General features: G+C 38.0%; 1 protein-coding gene across 3 annotated transcripts in view; it reads right to left on the bottom strand.

Moving 5' to 3' along the window:
- Nucleotides 1-226: 226 nt before the first annotated feature.
- Nucleotides 227-17,025, bottom strand: part of LOC107663405 (semaphorin-6D-like) — a 173,899-nt gene continuing 157,100 nt past the window's right edge. For all 3 annotated transcript variants that reach the window (XM_016453628.1, XM_016453637.1, XM_016453645.1), the window contains 2 exons: nt 13,365-13,517; nt 227-2,016 (listed from right to left, as the gene is read on the bottom strand). In XM_016453628.1, coding sequence (XP_016309114.1) covers nt 740-2,016; nt 13,365-13,517 — 1,430 coding nt within the window. In that variant the 3' untranslated portion in view covers nt 227-739. The remainder of the gene's footprint in view (nt 2,017-13,364; nt 13,518-17,025) is intronic.

Raw genomic sequence — 17,025 nt, 5'->3', positions numbered from 1 at the left:
GTGTGATATCCATTGGCTCGCCTTCATGGTTTAAAACAGAAATATTTCCAACATTGCGACGTAACCAATTACCCCCCGCAATCAAAAACGTACCGAACCATGACACCACTGTGTCGTATCGAACCGAACCATGAATTTTGTGAACCGTTACACCCCTAGTATGTATATGTACACACACATACATATATATTTTATATATATATATATACACACACACACACACACACGCGCGCACACGCACACACGCATGCATATATACACATTTCTAATTGGGATGAGCACAGTTCATCAACTCTACATCAACAGAATAGTTAAGCCAACGCAAGAAAGATCAGAATATCAAACAAGGTGTGTACACTTGTTCGGACAAAAGTTCAGGTCCAGAGTTTTGGATATGTGACACCTGTCCGGACAGTCCAAAGTAACACCGTAAAGCCACACACACTTATCACTGTGGCAGCCTAAATCTAGGTGGACTCCTGTAACTCCTCTTCTCCTAATGGCCAATAGCTGAACAATACCAATATGGTACAAATATATTCATGAAACAGAGAAAAACAGGTCATAGTTCAAATGTAAAATCGACAACACTGGCAGCCAATCTCCAGAGGATTTTTTTTGTTCCCTCATAAAGGCAACTTTTTTTTTTGTCCAATCTTTTAACTGTTCTAGACCACAATCAATTCTGAGAGGTCGAGTAGCCTTTTACGAAAAACCACAGGCTTTTCTTCTCTGTCGTTCAGTAGTTGAACTTCCCTGCCTGGTTGACAGGCGAGCTAGCAGGGATGAACAACGGTTTGGGTGGGACGTCGGGCTTGAGTGAGGCTGTCCGACGGACAATAGCTCCACGGTGGACTTCCAGCTGCTCACTGTAGCTATGCTGGCGAGTTAGGTATCCGTTAGGGATGAGTGGGTGCCATACATCGCAACCCGAACTGCTGCCGTTAGAGTTCATTCGGGAGAGCAGCAGGGGCTGATGGGCGCTACGTTGGTTGAAGCTGTGCTGCCGTGGCACTACGCCCCCACTGGGCATCTTGGGAGTGGTAATCAAAGAGTGGCGTTGAAACTGGTGACGGGACACTCTCTCCACAGTGGATTGATGATGATGAGGAATCTCTGGTGGGACATCCATGCGGCGAGTAAGACTGTCCCGAGGAAGAGTGGAGGAACTATAGTACGGCGCAGACTCCGTTTCTGGGATCTGCGGCTGTACGCGGTTTGCAAACGCCATCTGACCAGCGTTGGCTGACATGGACGAGGTGAGGACAGTGGGACTCTTGCCCGTAGCCACATTAATTTCGTGAATGTGTTGCAGAAGCTCATCAAGCGAGGTGACATCCACAATCTTGTGCGGGTAGCAGTGATACGGCTGGCTTGCCACACGCTCCGCATTGTAGACTTTGCGTTCCTCCATGTGTGCTGAGGTACCTAGTACTTGTCCGCTGGTCAGTCCTTGGGAGAAGGGGAAAATCTGATGCTGCATCCCAGTGGTCGGCCGAGATGCTCCCATGTTATGGGACTTGGGTTCTTTAGCGTTATTGCAGTTTTGATTCTTCTCCCATTGGTTCTTGAAGGCCTTCATACTCTTGATCGGGAGCTCTGGTGTCGAATCAGGCGTCGGAAGGCCAGAGAGCTCTGTGGAGTGGTGATGATGTGGGTGAATGAGTTCTGTCATGGCAGCATGATGGCCATTCCTGCGATGCGCCTGCTCTTTTCCATTCGCAAAGAAAGAGTTATAGAGTTTGGGGGAGGATACCTCCAGCTTCTCGTCCTTGTTTTGGCTCTCCAGCAAGCCATTTAGCTTGGCCAGGCTGCGCAAGGATAGAGCATGCGGGATTGGTGCTTCTAGATCTTTCGACAGCCTTTTGGTCTTGTTCACGTTGTGGTTGCAGTAACAGGAAACGAGGAATCCGGAGAGGAAAGCTCCCAGGACAAACGCCACCAGGACACACGCAATGAGCAGAGTGTAGTGAACACTGTGGTTGGACTTATCTACCTCAGGGGGTTGGCGCACTCCTGCAGAGAGGGGAAGAGAGCAAGATGAGTGCACTGTAAAGACACAGTGAGGTGCCAGTTAGGTTAGCTTTTATCAGAGTGAGTCTGCAGAGTTCTTAGTAGACTTCTATGCATTTTAGAAACTGCTGACAAACAAAGCAGAGCGCTGGCTGAGCGGGCCGTTCTGAATCAATCTGCAAATGCTCATTGGTTCAACATCAAATAACTCTAGAGCCTCAAGAACAATTGCTAATGGTCTTGTAGGGAGCTAAAGTGGTTCTCTCATTAGCCACAGTCTCAAGAGCAGCAGTGCTATGTGCTTGACTCACAGCTGATTGTGCTGTTCTACATTGAGCTGCATATGGCGTTAAGGTGGTGCGAAAATGATATGGAGATGTTTTCAGTGACTGCAAATTAAAATAAATGCACAGACCATCTTACGGTCTTAATGAGCTGAGGGTAGAGGTGATTTCAGTAACATGTGCACGCTCAGATAATTAGTAACTCCCACTGCCATCTGCGCAGTCAGCCTTTCCTTGTTTTTCTCATTTTTCTGTTCTTCTTTGTTTCTAAGAGAGCCAGTAAATGGAAAAATCTGCTGTTAAGAGGTATTTTACATTGAGAGTATTTTACAAAAAGGTATTAAAAAGTGTCAGCTAAGAACTGAAATGTTATGTCTTGATTCATTTTAATACAACATCAAAGAGCCTTTGAAATTACTTGATGAGCACAGATTCCTTTACAGTGTTGATGTATTACTTATCAAAACTGAAAATTTAGGCAGCACATTTAAAATGGCTTGTCCTAGTTTTGTAAACGCAACCAATCTTTTTATACACATCACAGCCATGAAAGTGACGAGAAGTGAAAGAAAGCAAGACATATGCACAGATGGATATGAAGATTAAAATGAACAAATAGTAAATATATAAAAGCTAGATAACTAAGAAAGCTAGTAAAACTAGATTAAAAAACGCTAAATAAACGCTGCTTGCTAATTGTAACTTGCTAATCAAAGCTAGGGCAACATTTGTTGCAGACTGCAGAGGTGCAAAACTAAAGATAGATGTTACAAGCAAGATGTTATTAGTTGCTTAAGACTTTTGGCAAGGCCAACGAAGTCTTACTGATGCTCACGTCAGCGAACAGCAATGGCAAACCCAACACAGTGTAAGAACAGAGTGGGTGGACCACCGTTAGCGAGTTATCGAGTTAGGGAGAGAGCGAGAGAGAGGCGCTATATTGTGCTTTTTCTAGCTGCTGCAAGCAAAAAATACAACTATGAATGCATAATAACTCTATGTGAGAAAAACAAGGATAATCTTCCTTCAGGCATCAACACAAACACATTAGCAGGACAGCAACTGTGCTAAGCTAGCTACAACAGGAGGAAAGCTTCCCGCCAAACTCAATTCTCTCCTGTAAAAATGTTTCTACTTAACGGTTTATAGATGCAAACCAGAATGAGTTATAGCGAAGATAACTTCTAAAAGAGTAGCCTAGTGTGCATACTTCTCCTGGTCTCACAGAATAGTTATTGGAAGCATGTAACGGTTTTGTTGTTGTTGTTTTAATAAGATGGAGTTTCTGAGGCATCATAACTGACATGTTTAATGTTTACATACAACTGAATAAAACTTCTAATAGACCTGTCAGAGTTTGCCTCATTTTCTTGTAAGCTATAACAGACTTGTGTGCAAATTTACTGGAAGATGTTATGTTATGTTATGAATAATAGAAGGAACCTTTATCTTTCTCTGACTCATTCGTCTGCTTTCTGCTGGTCTATAAACTGTCTTTGGCCCCTGGGAAGCACCGAGGGCAGGCATATGCTACGTGATGGGTGACTCACAAACACACGTTTAGTGTCACAACAGGTTTGCAGTCCTCTTTCATTTTTTGTACAGTACACTAGTACAAACACAAGGACAAATACTTCCAAAGGTAATTTTTGAAAGCACAAATTAGATATCAAATCTTAATATTAATTTATCAGTACCAAAATAAAATACAAGGCTGAATGCATGCTAACACTTTATAACAATGCAGTTTATTCAAGCTAACAATAGTTAGAGTTTTAGTAGAGTTTTCACTGACACACAAACTGAAAATAAATGAACTTTAAACATATATCTAGTTGGCTTTGTAACTGGGTCAGTTATTTTCAGGGCCATGCAAACAAGATGATCATCAGTAAAAAAAAAAAAAAAACGACATTAGAGAAATAAAAACAAATTATGAACAAATGAAAGAAAATAAAACAAAAAAACTAAAGTATATATTTAAAAATTACAAAGTACATAGTAAAAGTAAAAAAAAATACAATTAATAATAATAATAATAATAAAGAATGAAAATGAACATGGTAGTACTGAAAGTATGAGAGTGGGTGGGGAAGAGAGGAGAGGGAGGTGCTTTCACTTTCTCCTGGCTGTGCAAGGGATTGTATAGGCCTCTGTCAAAAATCCAATAACTCCTCAATGACTCAAAGAAAGAGAGAATGAGCATGAAGAGGAGAGAAAAGGGATAGAGAGAACTGAAGAAGATGACTACTGTAAAAAAAAAAGGAGAATGACAGATTTATTGAGAAAGGAGAGGAGAGAAAAAAATGAATGGTACTGAGTAAGAGAGTGGGTGAGAAGAAAAGAGGTTGATAGAGTGAAGTGGTGGGGAGAAATGAGTGACAGATTTTCAGTGGTGAAAACTAAGTCTTTCAATCTTCCTTTCGGCTGTGTGAGAGATTGTGTAGGCCTCTGTCAAAACCCTAGTAACTCCTTCGCAAAGAACTGGAGAGTGGGAGAAAGAAGTGCTGGAGACATCCATAAAAAGCTGGAGGGCAAAAAAAGTGTGTTTAATTGAAAGCAGACCTGTTAGCAATCTCTCAAAGCTCTGCTAAAAAATAAGCGTGTAAATACTATAGGGCTGCCAAAGTTAACATGTTCATTTAAGATTACAGAAATGGTGTAAAATTTGGTTATCACCATTTATATAAGAATGACATTAAAACTGCTGCTGTTTTGGCCTCAGCTGAAACTGTTTGAACCTTTGCAAGAGCAGCAGCATAAGTCTCCATGTTCAGAACACACGTAATCTCAGTCAGGCTATTGTTTATCTGTAAAATATGGAGAAACTAGCTGGCCAAAGGGATTTTTAATGGCAAATTTATATATAATTTACTTTTAGATGGGACTTTTATCAAAAGTCATTAGGATGGCAGAATTTTATTATTAGTGAAGCTCAACAAGTGTGAAATATCACCTATGAGTATAACATCATTAAATGCACTGCTGTGGGCTAATGGTAAAATCATGAGAAATATAATTTTTTTTTTTGTACTCCATAAAGGGATACTTCACCCAAATATGAGAATTCTGTCATCATTTATTCACCCTTATGTTGCTCCAAACCTATATGACATTTTTCTGTGGAACATCAAAGGTATCTTGAAGAATGTTTTGTCCAACAAATTTATACAGGTAAACAACGAAAGAATTTGAATGTTTGGGTGAACTATCCTTTTAACATGTTCACACACAAACCCTTGTTTCTTTAAATGCTTTGTTGGTGTCTATCCTTTTCTCTCGCTCTCTGTGTGTGGCTGATTGCCTGTGAAAGGCTCGGGAATGGAACTTTTTATGCACCATAAATTTGATATCACTGAATAGATCAGGCCCATTTGGTGATAGTGGGATACTAGGAGTCACAGAGCTTCAAGGGCTATTGTTGTTCAGTTTATGCTCTTTATCTCAGAACAAAGGTGAGAAGAAAACAGCCTTTTTCTGGGAGACTATATCTATGCAGGTCTTAAGGTTCTCTGTTTTCAGTTTTGAAAACAGTTTTTCAGGGCATTCAATAGTCTCTCTTCTTGATTACCCAATTACCTCTAGTGTTTTTGCACTGATGTGAAAGCAGCAATGCTGTCATAAATAATTTTTCCCGGGCTGCATGTGGAATAAGCAGGACATACCGAAATCCCAAAGCTGGGAAGAGTGCAGTTCTTTTAATCACGCAGATGTTTTTTTTTTTGCTTTTGCTCAAGTAACTGATATTACTTTTTCAAAACAACAGGATCTTTAGTAGTAGCACTAGTTGTGTAGTTCAGGGGATTAAACATTTTAAATTTTAAAAAGCTTCAACTTGAATTTGTATACCATCAAGAATATGGGAAAAAAATCAGCCTTCAGAACTAGAAATGAATGTCTGTGGGGTCTCAGCTGAAAGGCTTTTACAAATTCACTGCTGAACAATTTTGCATTGTCTGTAGAACTTTCCAGACGGCTTTATTGAGGGCCATGAGAAGTTGAAATCAAGCCCTTTTGTATCTAGTTCAATCCAAGTAAATGCCAAAAATGGGAGCAAATTAATTCAGGCAAAAAGTGACTGACATCATCTAATCTCCACACAGAAGTGCAAAATTCACTGGAAAATTAAACACGGATGAGTATTACTTTACCTCATGGTGGAATATATTTGACAATATGAGCAGGTACACAGAGAACAGCAAACAGAAGTAAATAATTGAGCACATCTGAAATCCGTGAATGCAGGAAATGAGAATATATTCTGTCTGAATAGATTTGCATTTTCAGCTCAGCGTTCTTGTCCCCTAAATGCTTTATTTGATAGATTCTGCAGAAGATTTTATGAAGTCATTTTTCTGGCAGGTAAATGATTTGACAGGAATTGACATGGAAATAGTATTATTAACACTTTAATACATTAGCATCCTTCATAAAGTATATTAATTATATATATATATCTATCAATTAAGTCCTTTTCACATAATTGGCATCAGGGCTTGATCTCAACAGAAGCGCATGTGCCGTTTTTTACTTTCATGTGAAAACAATGTGGATACTGTCATGGAGGAGAGACTTCTAGCAAGAAAAACATTATTATATGGTTTATTATATATGGTTTATTAAATATTTAAACCATATATTGTTAGCAAATGAACAGGTTAACATGCATTTGAGCTTAAAACAAAAAAGTCCAAGCAATTGTTTTGATTTGGTGTTACTATTATTTTGTTATCATTTAAAAAAGGCATTTTATATCATATACGTTTTATATATTTTAAATAAATGTATAAATAATATAAAATAAATTTTAAATAATATAATAAAAAGTAATGCCTTTTTCCTCTAAATGCCACATTCCTTTGAGGTTGCTGTATAAGTAATTTTTGTGACAATACCATCCATGTAATGATGCCTCATGCAAACTGTCCAGTAATCATGTGCTTCAAGAGGCTAGCAGTGAACAAGTTTCACTGCGAGACATTACCAGGGGTAACCCTGCAGATTTCAATTCATTGGATAAGGTTGATGTGAATCATGTGAAAGGACCTTTAGAATCCACTAAAGTCAACACATTTGACAGGATATAACATTTCAAAACATCATGCATAATATGATGCATCATGTATTCAAAGCTGAATAAAGCAGGTATCTGATAAGAGAGCGACTCTTCTCTTCAGCAAACTGAAAACGCGCTTTCAATCGAGAGATGGCGTTAGATTCATGCAGCAGGTTCACACATACTTTTTAAAACACACCACACAAGCAGATAGGGAAACAAATGTGAAAACTCAATGGAAGCCAGCGGCTGGTCAAGCTCGAGATCTTACGACCCTAGAGAAGCAAACAAGCATGCGGGAAACTCGCTACAGCCTCACTCTGAAGCCTGAGTTGCTCAAGTATCTCTAAACCTTAAAAGAAAATTATGAACTATTTGAGACTAAAAAAAAGAAAGAGTCAATAGACAGTTCTAGAAGAACTAAAAAAGCTGAAGGCCATAATCCTAAAGTCGGACTATAGAGCTCAGGCTTTATGAGACTCTAAACTAAACCCAGAGGGGTAAATAAGAGAGGCTTTAGAACTTAAGAAGGTGAAGCATTAGTCTGAAAAACAGGCAGGTTAACAGAGCACTACATCTCTCCAGTCAGAAGGACCAGAGGAAGAGAGGGAAAGGGCAAGGAAAAGGAGAGGGGGGCAGAGGGTTTTAGGAAGCGCATTATATGGATTCGAGCACCGTATGAGCCCACAGTTCTTTAGAAATAACTAGTGTATGTGTGTGTGTGTGCACTATTTAATAGCCCGTGTGTTGAGTCTGCATGTGTCAGGGCATGTGCTGGGCAATGTTCCCTTTAATTTTTTTTCTTGCTGAGCAATACTTTTCTCTATTGGGCGGACATTTCGGCCACTTGAGCAAAAACATTCTTTATACCAGACCTGTACAGCACGCACACACAAAAAGTGTGTAACTTCTAACTTTAATGTGCTATTTGTATTTAATTTGACCCGTGACTAAATGATGTACATTTTAGGTTACCTGAGAAAACGTTTTTTTTTTTTTACAGTATAATACACTGCCATTCAAAAGTTTGGGATCAATAATGTTTATTAAAAAAGTTTCTTATGCTCATCAAGGCTGTATCTATTTGATAAAAATACTGAATATTATTTCACAAAATAATATTGTGAAATATTATTGCAATTTAAAATAAAAGTTTTCTATTTTAATATACTTTACAATATAATTTATTCCTATGAAGCAAAGCTGAATTTTCAGCATCATTACTCCAGTCTTCAGTGTCACATGATCCTTCACAAATCATTCTAATATGCTGATTTATAATCAATGTTGGAAACAGTTGTGCTGCTTAATATTTTTTTGGGACCTGTGATATTTTTTCAGGATTCTTTGCTAAATAAAAAGTTAAAAAGAACAGTGTTTATTCAAAATAGAAATTTTGTGTTACAATATACAATACTATTCAAAAGTTTGTGGTCAGTAATTTTTTTCTTTTTTTTTTTAAAAGAAATGAATACTTTTATTCAGCAAGAATGTGTTAAATGGATAAAAAGTGATAGTAAAGACTTATATTTTTAGAAAAAGATTTCTATTTTGAATAAATGCTGTTCTTTTTAAACTTTTTATTAATCAAAGAATCAAAGAAAAAAACTATCATAGGTTCCAAAAAATAAAAAATAAAAAAATTAAGCAGCAAAACTGTTTCAACACTGATAATAAATCAGCATATTAGAATGATTTCTGAAGGATCATATGGCACTGAAGACTGGAGTAATGATGCTGAAAATTCAGCTTTGCTTCACGGGAATAAATTATATTTTAAAGTATATTAAAATAGGAAACCAATATTAGAAATTGCAATAATGTTTCACAATATTACTGTTTTTTTCTGTATTTTCGATTAAATAAATACATCCTTGATGAGCACAAGAGACTCCATTAAAAAACTATTAGGTTTATAATATAGGCCTAACATAATATAATATCAAAACAAACTGAAGCATTTAAACTGAGATCTGCAAGTTAAATATTTAAAAATATTCTATAGCTATCTAAACATCCCTATGAAGTACAGTTAGCACAATACACCTGTGTGTGACTGTAAATGTCTCTGAGAGTTGTTACCGTTCTGTGCTCATCATCCACTATTTCCAGCACTTAATCAAGCCACTCTTCTTTAATACATGACGTTTTATTTCACATGTCATTGCGTTTGCGCTGGCTCTAGATTTGAGCTATTTCGTCCGCAACCATTCAAATATTCGGTTTCTACAGCGACTCATTTGGCGCACATCATTCTCTTTCTATGAAACCTGTAAACCGCATTCACCGGTTCTAACTCTATATCAACTCTATAGCGGTTTACCCGAGCATTGCAATTAATTTGCTTTCGCATATGGCTTTCCCAACTCATTTATGCGTGTGTGCGGCACATCATTTCCTCTGCGCGGCCGTGCACGCACGCAGCTTAGAGGGAACATTGGTGCTGGGTTGATATAAAGAGAAAATTTCGGGGGAAAACGGGATCTATTTTTTGTGACCTTTGGTGATGGACATTATTACCTGGCTCTGGCTACATGGGCGGAAGGCTGACTGTGACATTTACAAGTGAAACACTTTAATGAGAAGGACGTCACTTTGCTCTTTTCGGGAGCAGAGCTCCTATAAAGTCGATTAAAGCAGTTACCACACCTGCCTTTGCAGAGTGGATTTTCTCGTTTGGGTGTGACTGGATTCAAAATCAGCAGATTTCTCACTCCGTCTTTTTCTATTATCTTTCCACTTCCTTGATGTGGAAGCCTCGATGTCTTCTACCCAATTTCAACATGTTTCCATCCATCGCCGACTCCCTAAACCTCAGGCCCTCTCTTTGTTTCTCCCCCTGCCACAGTATTAATAGCCTCTCTGCAGGACTGAATGCATCTTCAGCCCGGAGTTCATCGTCAGTTCATCTTTGACTGTGTTTTAATGAGTTTCAGAATCCGCCCACCCCCTCATGGCAGTCCGTCCTCCAACACTCACGCAAATTATCAGGGGGCCAGAGTTCCTGCCATCATAACACTTATTGGAGTGTGTGAATGACCTGCGAGAAGGTGTGTTTAAAATAACATTAACGAGCGGATGGACTCGGCAGCCACCACCTCAGAACAAACAGAGGTTTAGTTTCGGCAGACATCATTATCGCTCTCCTTTTATATATACTGTATATAGAGGGAGAGAGATTCACCCACACATGCTAAAGTCAACACTACCTAAAGCTGTAGGAATGGAATGGATCGCTTGACTCTGACCCTGTGCACTAAAATAAACCGTGATGACGCAGACTGTGAATAAAGGTAAAGACTGAATCATTAGCAAATTACATTTGAACTCACAGCTAATATTATTGACTTGAGTTGAGATCTAGCTATTTAATTTGGTCAATGAAATTACTGAATTTTTTTTTTCGTAATGAAGATGACAAAAATATCACAAAGATTATTAATATACAATGAATATATTTTAAATAAAAGATACCGTTTACAAAAATATAAAGGAGAAAAAAATCACACCAGACATTAACAATGCACTAACAATGTTTTTGAAGAGGAAAGATCTATATAACTGTTTCGAATGATCCAATAATAGTCAATAATATTGCTGAATGAAGCTTGAGCTGAATTTGAATAATGAATGAACACCGGTAAACTGAAGTGCTTTTCTAACGGGATTAACTCACCCAAACACATCCTATTAATGAGATTAATCAACATTAATTAAATATTACAGCTTACATCTGCACAAAATGACAAAATAGCATGTGAAGAATTTGTACTGTAAGTCACATTGTGAATATGCTCTTTCTGTTAAAACATGCTTGAGACACTGACAATGAATAAAGCATAAAGACTAGGGGTGTAACGATTCACTCTTTTTCTCGATGCATCGATTACAAACCCTGACGATGCATATGCATCGATCTTGAACATGGATTTTTGAATCGTGAATCGTCGATTTCGGACAGTAATCGATTTAAAACGCTAAGAATAGAATGAATCGCGATTTCTATAGCGATTCAATGCTTTCAAAATATATATACACATTACATTACTACAAGCACGAATTAATGGAGCCCTTGAACAGTGTCTGTGCTCGCATCTCTCCTTCTCACGCTCCACTATTTACCGCCTGTGATTGTCACAGGATTGCGCTCGAGCTCAGTTCGTCTCACTGACACATTTTTTGAGCAGCTGATGTGTGATCCCTCCTTAGTAGCCTACTCGTGGCCAGTAATGCTAAAGTGAAGTAGTTTTATTTTTCTGTAGTTTTTCAATGGCTCTCGGTCATACCGACGACATTACCGGAGCAGTCGAAGGCTGCGCATTTATTGCATGGACGGAGCAAAAATTTAAGTGTCTAAAGCATACACACAGTTCCATTGAATGATAAATGTGTTTTAACAATGTCGTTGAATCGAATGTATGAAGGAAACTGTTAAAATAACCACAGCATTAACAACAACCTTGAAATAAGAGCGCAAGGTTTATCTGAGATAATCAGATGCATGAAAGTAGCGTTCGTTGCTGTAGCAAACAGATATTGGGCGCGTTTTCTTTCAGGATCATCATTCGCCGATGGAGAGGAAAAGTTAAATACTATAGCATTTTATTTGATGAAAATGAGAAAGAAGTTTTCGCACTGAAAGAGCATTGATCTCGCGCTCATAGAACTTAAGACGTGCCAGGCTATATCTGCAGCTAAGCTGAATAAAAAGCAGAATGAACTGAAACGTTAAGACAATAAACACAATAAATAAATACAATTTATGAATGATGCAGTACAGTACAGAAACCATAAAGTATATTTTCTACCATTTTCTACCTAATTTGCAAAAATCGTTCTTGAATCGAATCGAAAACCTATGAATCATGAATCGAATCGATTCGCTGTCTACCCAAAGATTAACAGCCCTAATAAAGACATAATTCTAATGGTGCAATCATAAAATTATTTTAGCAAAAATTATTTTTACATTATTTTTAATTATAAAATAATGAATATTATTTTTACATTTTTGCTACATGCAAATACGTTTAAATTAATATACAGAATATTTGAATAATAATTTTACTTTATTTTTTTCACCAAACAAATATTTTAGTACAAAATATTAAATAAACTTAAAGGATATTTTGATTGAAAGACTAAAACTGTGACAAACTATCCACTCAGCATCTTTACATACTCTGGTCTGAAATGCCGAAAACAGATAAGGAACTGTTGCTTTAACTGGAAGCAGCTGTTGTATAATTTTAATTTCATCAGCTAGAATAAATAATGCCACATAAAGGCAGGGTGTGAAAAACCATCAGCCCTCTGAGGTTCACAATACTCCGTGTGTATTAACACATTACCTCTCAACAACAGGGATATTGAAATCGAGAGATGAGTTGAGAGGTGCAGAGAGGGAGATATAAGGTACGTTGTGACTAAACCGCCGAACCTCTCCTGTCTGTGGGTCGTTTGATTGCACGAGCATGCGACTGCTCTTGACCGAGTGTCTGAATAGATTGCACGCTGGAAATTTCTATCAGGCGGCGTCTGCCAGTGGGCCTGTAGTCACTGCTTATTTATCGACTGCTGGTGCTTCTCATTACAGGCTGAGTGGATGATCATAGCGGTAGTTGCAGGATTTATGATAATTTTGCTGGATTCTAGCGAACTTCAGCCAGGGACACATGAGTGGCTGCAGACAATTCGTTCTTTTTGTTTGTCTAGCAGGAACAACAGGGAAGGTCGAATGAGATGAACACAGACTCGCAGATTGCCTGACTCAAAGGGGTTTTTTTAAGAAAGAGAATTTGTTTGTCTCTCCAAGTTGGTGTGTATGAGTGTGCACTTTACTTAGATTTTTGGGATTCTTTTATTTTTGTTTCTTTGTGAGTGTATTTGTGTTGTGTGCAGCTGTGGGGCCATGCAGCAGAATCCAATACAGCGCTAGAAAAGTTTCAACTTGGGATAAAGCGAAGCTAGAAGACAGACAATGGGTCAAGGGCCTCTCCCCACCCCCTTACCCTCCATCTCCACACTGCCTGGCTTCAAGTCAGGAGAACCCTGCCCTCCCCGCCTCCCCTCCTCGGGGCGGATACCTGTCTCAGAGGCACCCTTGACTTTAGGCAGAGCTGGTCCCTGATTGGTTGTGCTGGCGCTTGTGGGTGAGGTCTTTCCTGTGGTTGTATTGGAAGGGGGCAACAGAGTTACGCATGAGAAATATCCATAAAATGCATTTTAAATCAGGAAAACATGCATTTAATAAGAGGGTTCAACATATTTCCATTGTGTAAAATATCAATAAAGGGATAGTTCATCCAAAAAAGAAAATTCTGTCATCATTCTCATGTCATTAATAACCTTGATGATTTTTCTTTCTTCTGTTAAACACAAAATAAGACAACATTTTTTGTCTGTGGGGTCCACCGTGATTGTTTTGGACCTCACTGACTTCCAAGACATTCTTAAAAATATTTTCTTTTATGTTCCACAGCAGAATGAAAGTCATACAGGTTTGGAGTAACATGGGAGTAATAACAAAATGAGGACAATTTTCAGTTTGGGGTTTAAAGAAGATATTTTGAAGAACTGTTGTCCATATAATGACAGTCGATGGGGACCAAAACAACAAATGTTGTTATTGTTAAATAAAACAAACTATCAAGTATCATTTTTATTAATTAAAAAAAAGCTGAAATAAAATAAAATATAAATATTAGATGAAAAAACTTCAATACTAAAACAAGTTTAAACTGAATTAATGTTTAAATTGAAGTAAAATTACTTACATTTTTTTTATTTAATTTTGTTTTAGTAATTTAAGAAATAAAAAAACTAATAAAAATGACAAAAGCACATAACAAAATTACAAAAATCTTGAACTAAAATGAAAACTGAAAATGTAAAAAAAGGTAATTCTAATAAATAATCTAATATAATATTAATACAACTGAATTAACACCGAAAACAACATTGGACTCCACTGATTGGGTGCATGACAAACAAAACAAAAAACCAAAAAAGTCGCCTTTTGCATTCCCACTGAAGGAAGTATGTTATACAGCTTTGTAACAACATGAGGGTGAGTAAATAATTACATTTTAATTTTTGTGTGAACTATCCCTTCAAATAGCTCAGTAAAAGATTTCAGAAGTTGTAAAGTTTATGTGAAGTGTGCAGTACAAATCACGTATATTAAAAAAAAAAAAAAAAAAAAAATCTTCTTGCCGCAAAATCAATATAACATTTTCTTTGTTTTGTTGTGTCACCGCATGAATTTCTAGCCCACAGAGTATTGCAGAATCGAAACTTGGAGGCATTTGTTCTGAACTGAGCTAATCTCACAGAAGCTTCTTTCTGAACAGTTTAACAGTCTCCCCTCCCTTTCTCCTTTTCCATCCATTCCCCCACAAAGTGCTGATCCCAAACATACTTGCGGACCACATACTTTGAGGATATCCTCATAAGTCTGATTCTGAGATTTAGTTCTCCTCGTTCCCGGGCGACTTTAAGTACCAATGACCTTGCGGAGTTCTCTTTCTGAAAGACTCTGCGTCCTTTGGCTCGGGCTGCTGTGAAAAACTTCATCACAGAACTAATGCTTAATGTAGCGGCACACAGTACTCATCAGCAGCAGCCGGTTGTCCGGGGCCAAACGTGGAGCCCATCCTCCACCTGCCCAACTCTAAATAAAGCCTGTCATCTTGCCATCTGTGCCACACAGTGCCCGATCAACAGGGGAGCTCGGCGCTGACACACGGGACGCTTTTATTATCGTTCCGTTTTCATTCTATTACAAAGCTGCCGGAAGAAAAGAGCTGTCGGAAAACAGTGGTGCATTGTGGGAATTTTCGTCCATCTTTCACAATGGGATGGCTTTATCACACAGTGGGAAGACGGCGAGAGTTCTGAGGATGTAATGACTTCTCTTGAATGCAGGTAGAGCTCTAATTACCCTGCCAAGGTGCCGTGGGAGGCTTTGTCTCAGCGTGAGGTGAGAAGCTGCACTGCCGTGTCATTTCCAGTGGCTGGAAGAGGAGCTGTGGAGGCTGAATGAAGCGGTGGGGAAGATCACTGAATGTGTGCACCCACTGTGTGCTCTTTCACAGAGAGGAGCACCGGGACACTCTGTCCAGCATCCCACACATCCATGACACTGCAGCCCAATGCCATGATCAGCGTTCACACACTCCCATCCTCTCTCTCCTTCCTTTCTGCCTTCATTATTTCCTCTTTGATCTATCTCACATCCTCCCTTCTTTAATATCTGTCCTTTCTTCCTTCTCTAAATCTCTCCTTCATTTCTTTAATCTTTCCTTCCATTCTTTTTCTTAAACTCTTATACTTTTCTTAGGGCCAGGGTTTTTCATTGCTTCCTTAATCTATTCTTTCTTTCTTCATTAATCTACTCTTCCTTCTTTAATCTATTATTTGTTTCTTCCTTAATCTATTCTTCCTTCATTCCTTCCTTCCTTCCCTCTTTCATTCATCTATTCTTCCTTCCTTCCCTCTTTCATTAATCTATTCTACCTTCCTTCCCCCTTTCATTAATCTATTCTTCCTTACTTCCCTATTCTTAATTTCTTCCTTCTTGAATCTATTTTCTACCTTCACGAGTCTACTCTTCCTTTATAAATCCATTCTTTCTTCCTTTCTTCATTAATCTATTCTTCCTTACTTCCTTTCTTCCCTAATTCTTCATTTCTTCCTTAATCTAATCTTTCTACCTTCATGAATTTATTCTTTCTTCATGAAACTATTTTTTAATCTATTCTTTCTCTGTGAATCTGTTCTTTCTGTGTGAATCTATTCTTTCTTCATTAATGTATTCTCTTTACCTTCATGAATCTATTTTTCTTAATTTTCTTTCTTCCTTCATGAATCTATTTTTTCTTTGTGAATCTATTTTCTTCCATCAATAACTTATTCTTTCTACCTTCATGAATCTATTTTCCTTTATCAATCTGTTCTTTCTTCCTTCTTTCCTTCATCTATTCTTTTCTTCCTTCATGAATCTATTATTTCTTTGTGAATCTATTCTTCCTTTATCAATCTGTTCGTTCTTCCTTCCTTCCTTCATCTATTCTTTCTACCTTCATGAATATATTTTCCTTCTTTCTTTCTTCCTTCATAAATCTATTCTTTCTTCATTATTCTATTCTTCCTTATTTAATCTATGCTTGCTTCATTAACCTATTCTTCCTCACTTTCTTCCTCTCTTCATTGATCTTCCTTCCTTATTATATCCTTCCTTCCTTCCATCCATCCATCCATCCGTTCATCCATCCATCCATCCGTCTGTCTGTCTGTCTGTCTGTCTCTTTTTCTTCCTTCCCTCCAGGAATGTGAAAAAAGACAGAAAGAAAATGTAGGGGTCACCAGGGAGTTATTCACTTCTCTCTAACTGGCTGATGGACTTGTTGTTGAAATATTTTAGTACCATAATCAGCTCAGAAAACAGTGGCACTGAACAAAGCAGGTGACTTGGAAATGTTGTTATTTACTAAAACTAATCTGTGCTAATAACCTCATGTGACTAATCCTGATGGTAATTCAAGGATTTTGAGAAATATACCGGATATTTCATATGATCCACAGAGGATGGGAAGCTCTGATGTGTGTGTGCGTGTGTGTGTGTGTGTGTGTGTGTGTGAGAGAGAGAGAGAGAGAGAGAGAGAGAGAGAG

This window comes from Sinocyclocheilus anshuiensis, unplaced genomic scaffold (assembly GCF_001515605.1).
Source record: "Sinocyclocheilus anshuiensis isolate Anshui unplaced genomic scaffold, SAMN03320099.WGS_v1.1 scaffold3274, whole genome shotgun sequence".
Taxonomy (NCBI): Eukaryota; Metazoa; Chordata; class Actinopteri; order Cypriniformes; family Cyprinidae; genus Sinocyclocheilus; species Sinocyclocheilus anshuiensis.
Note: the sequence above shows the minus strand (reverse complement) of the source record. Positions and strands in the feature narration are given on the sequence as shown.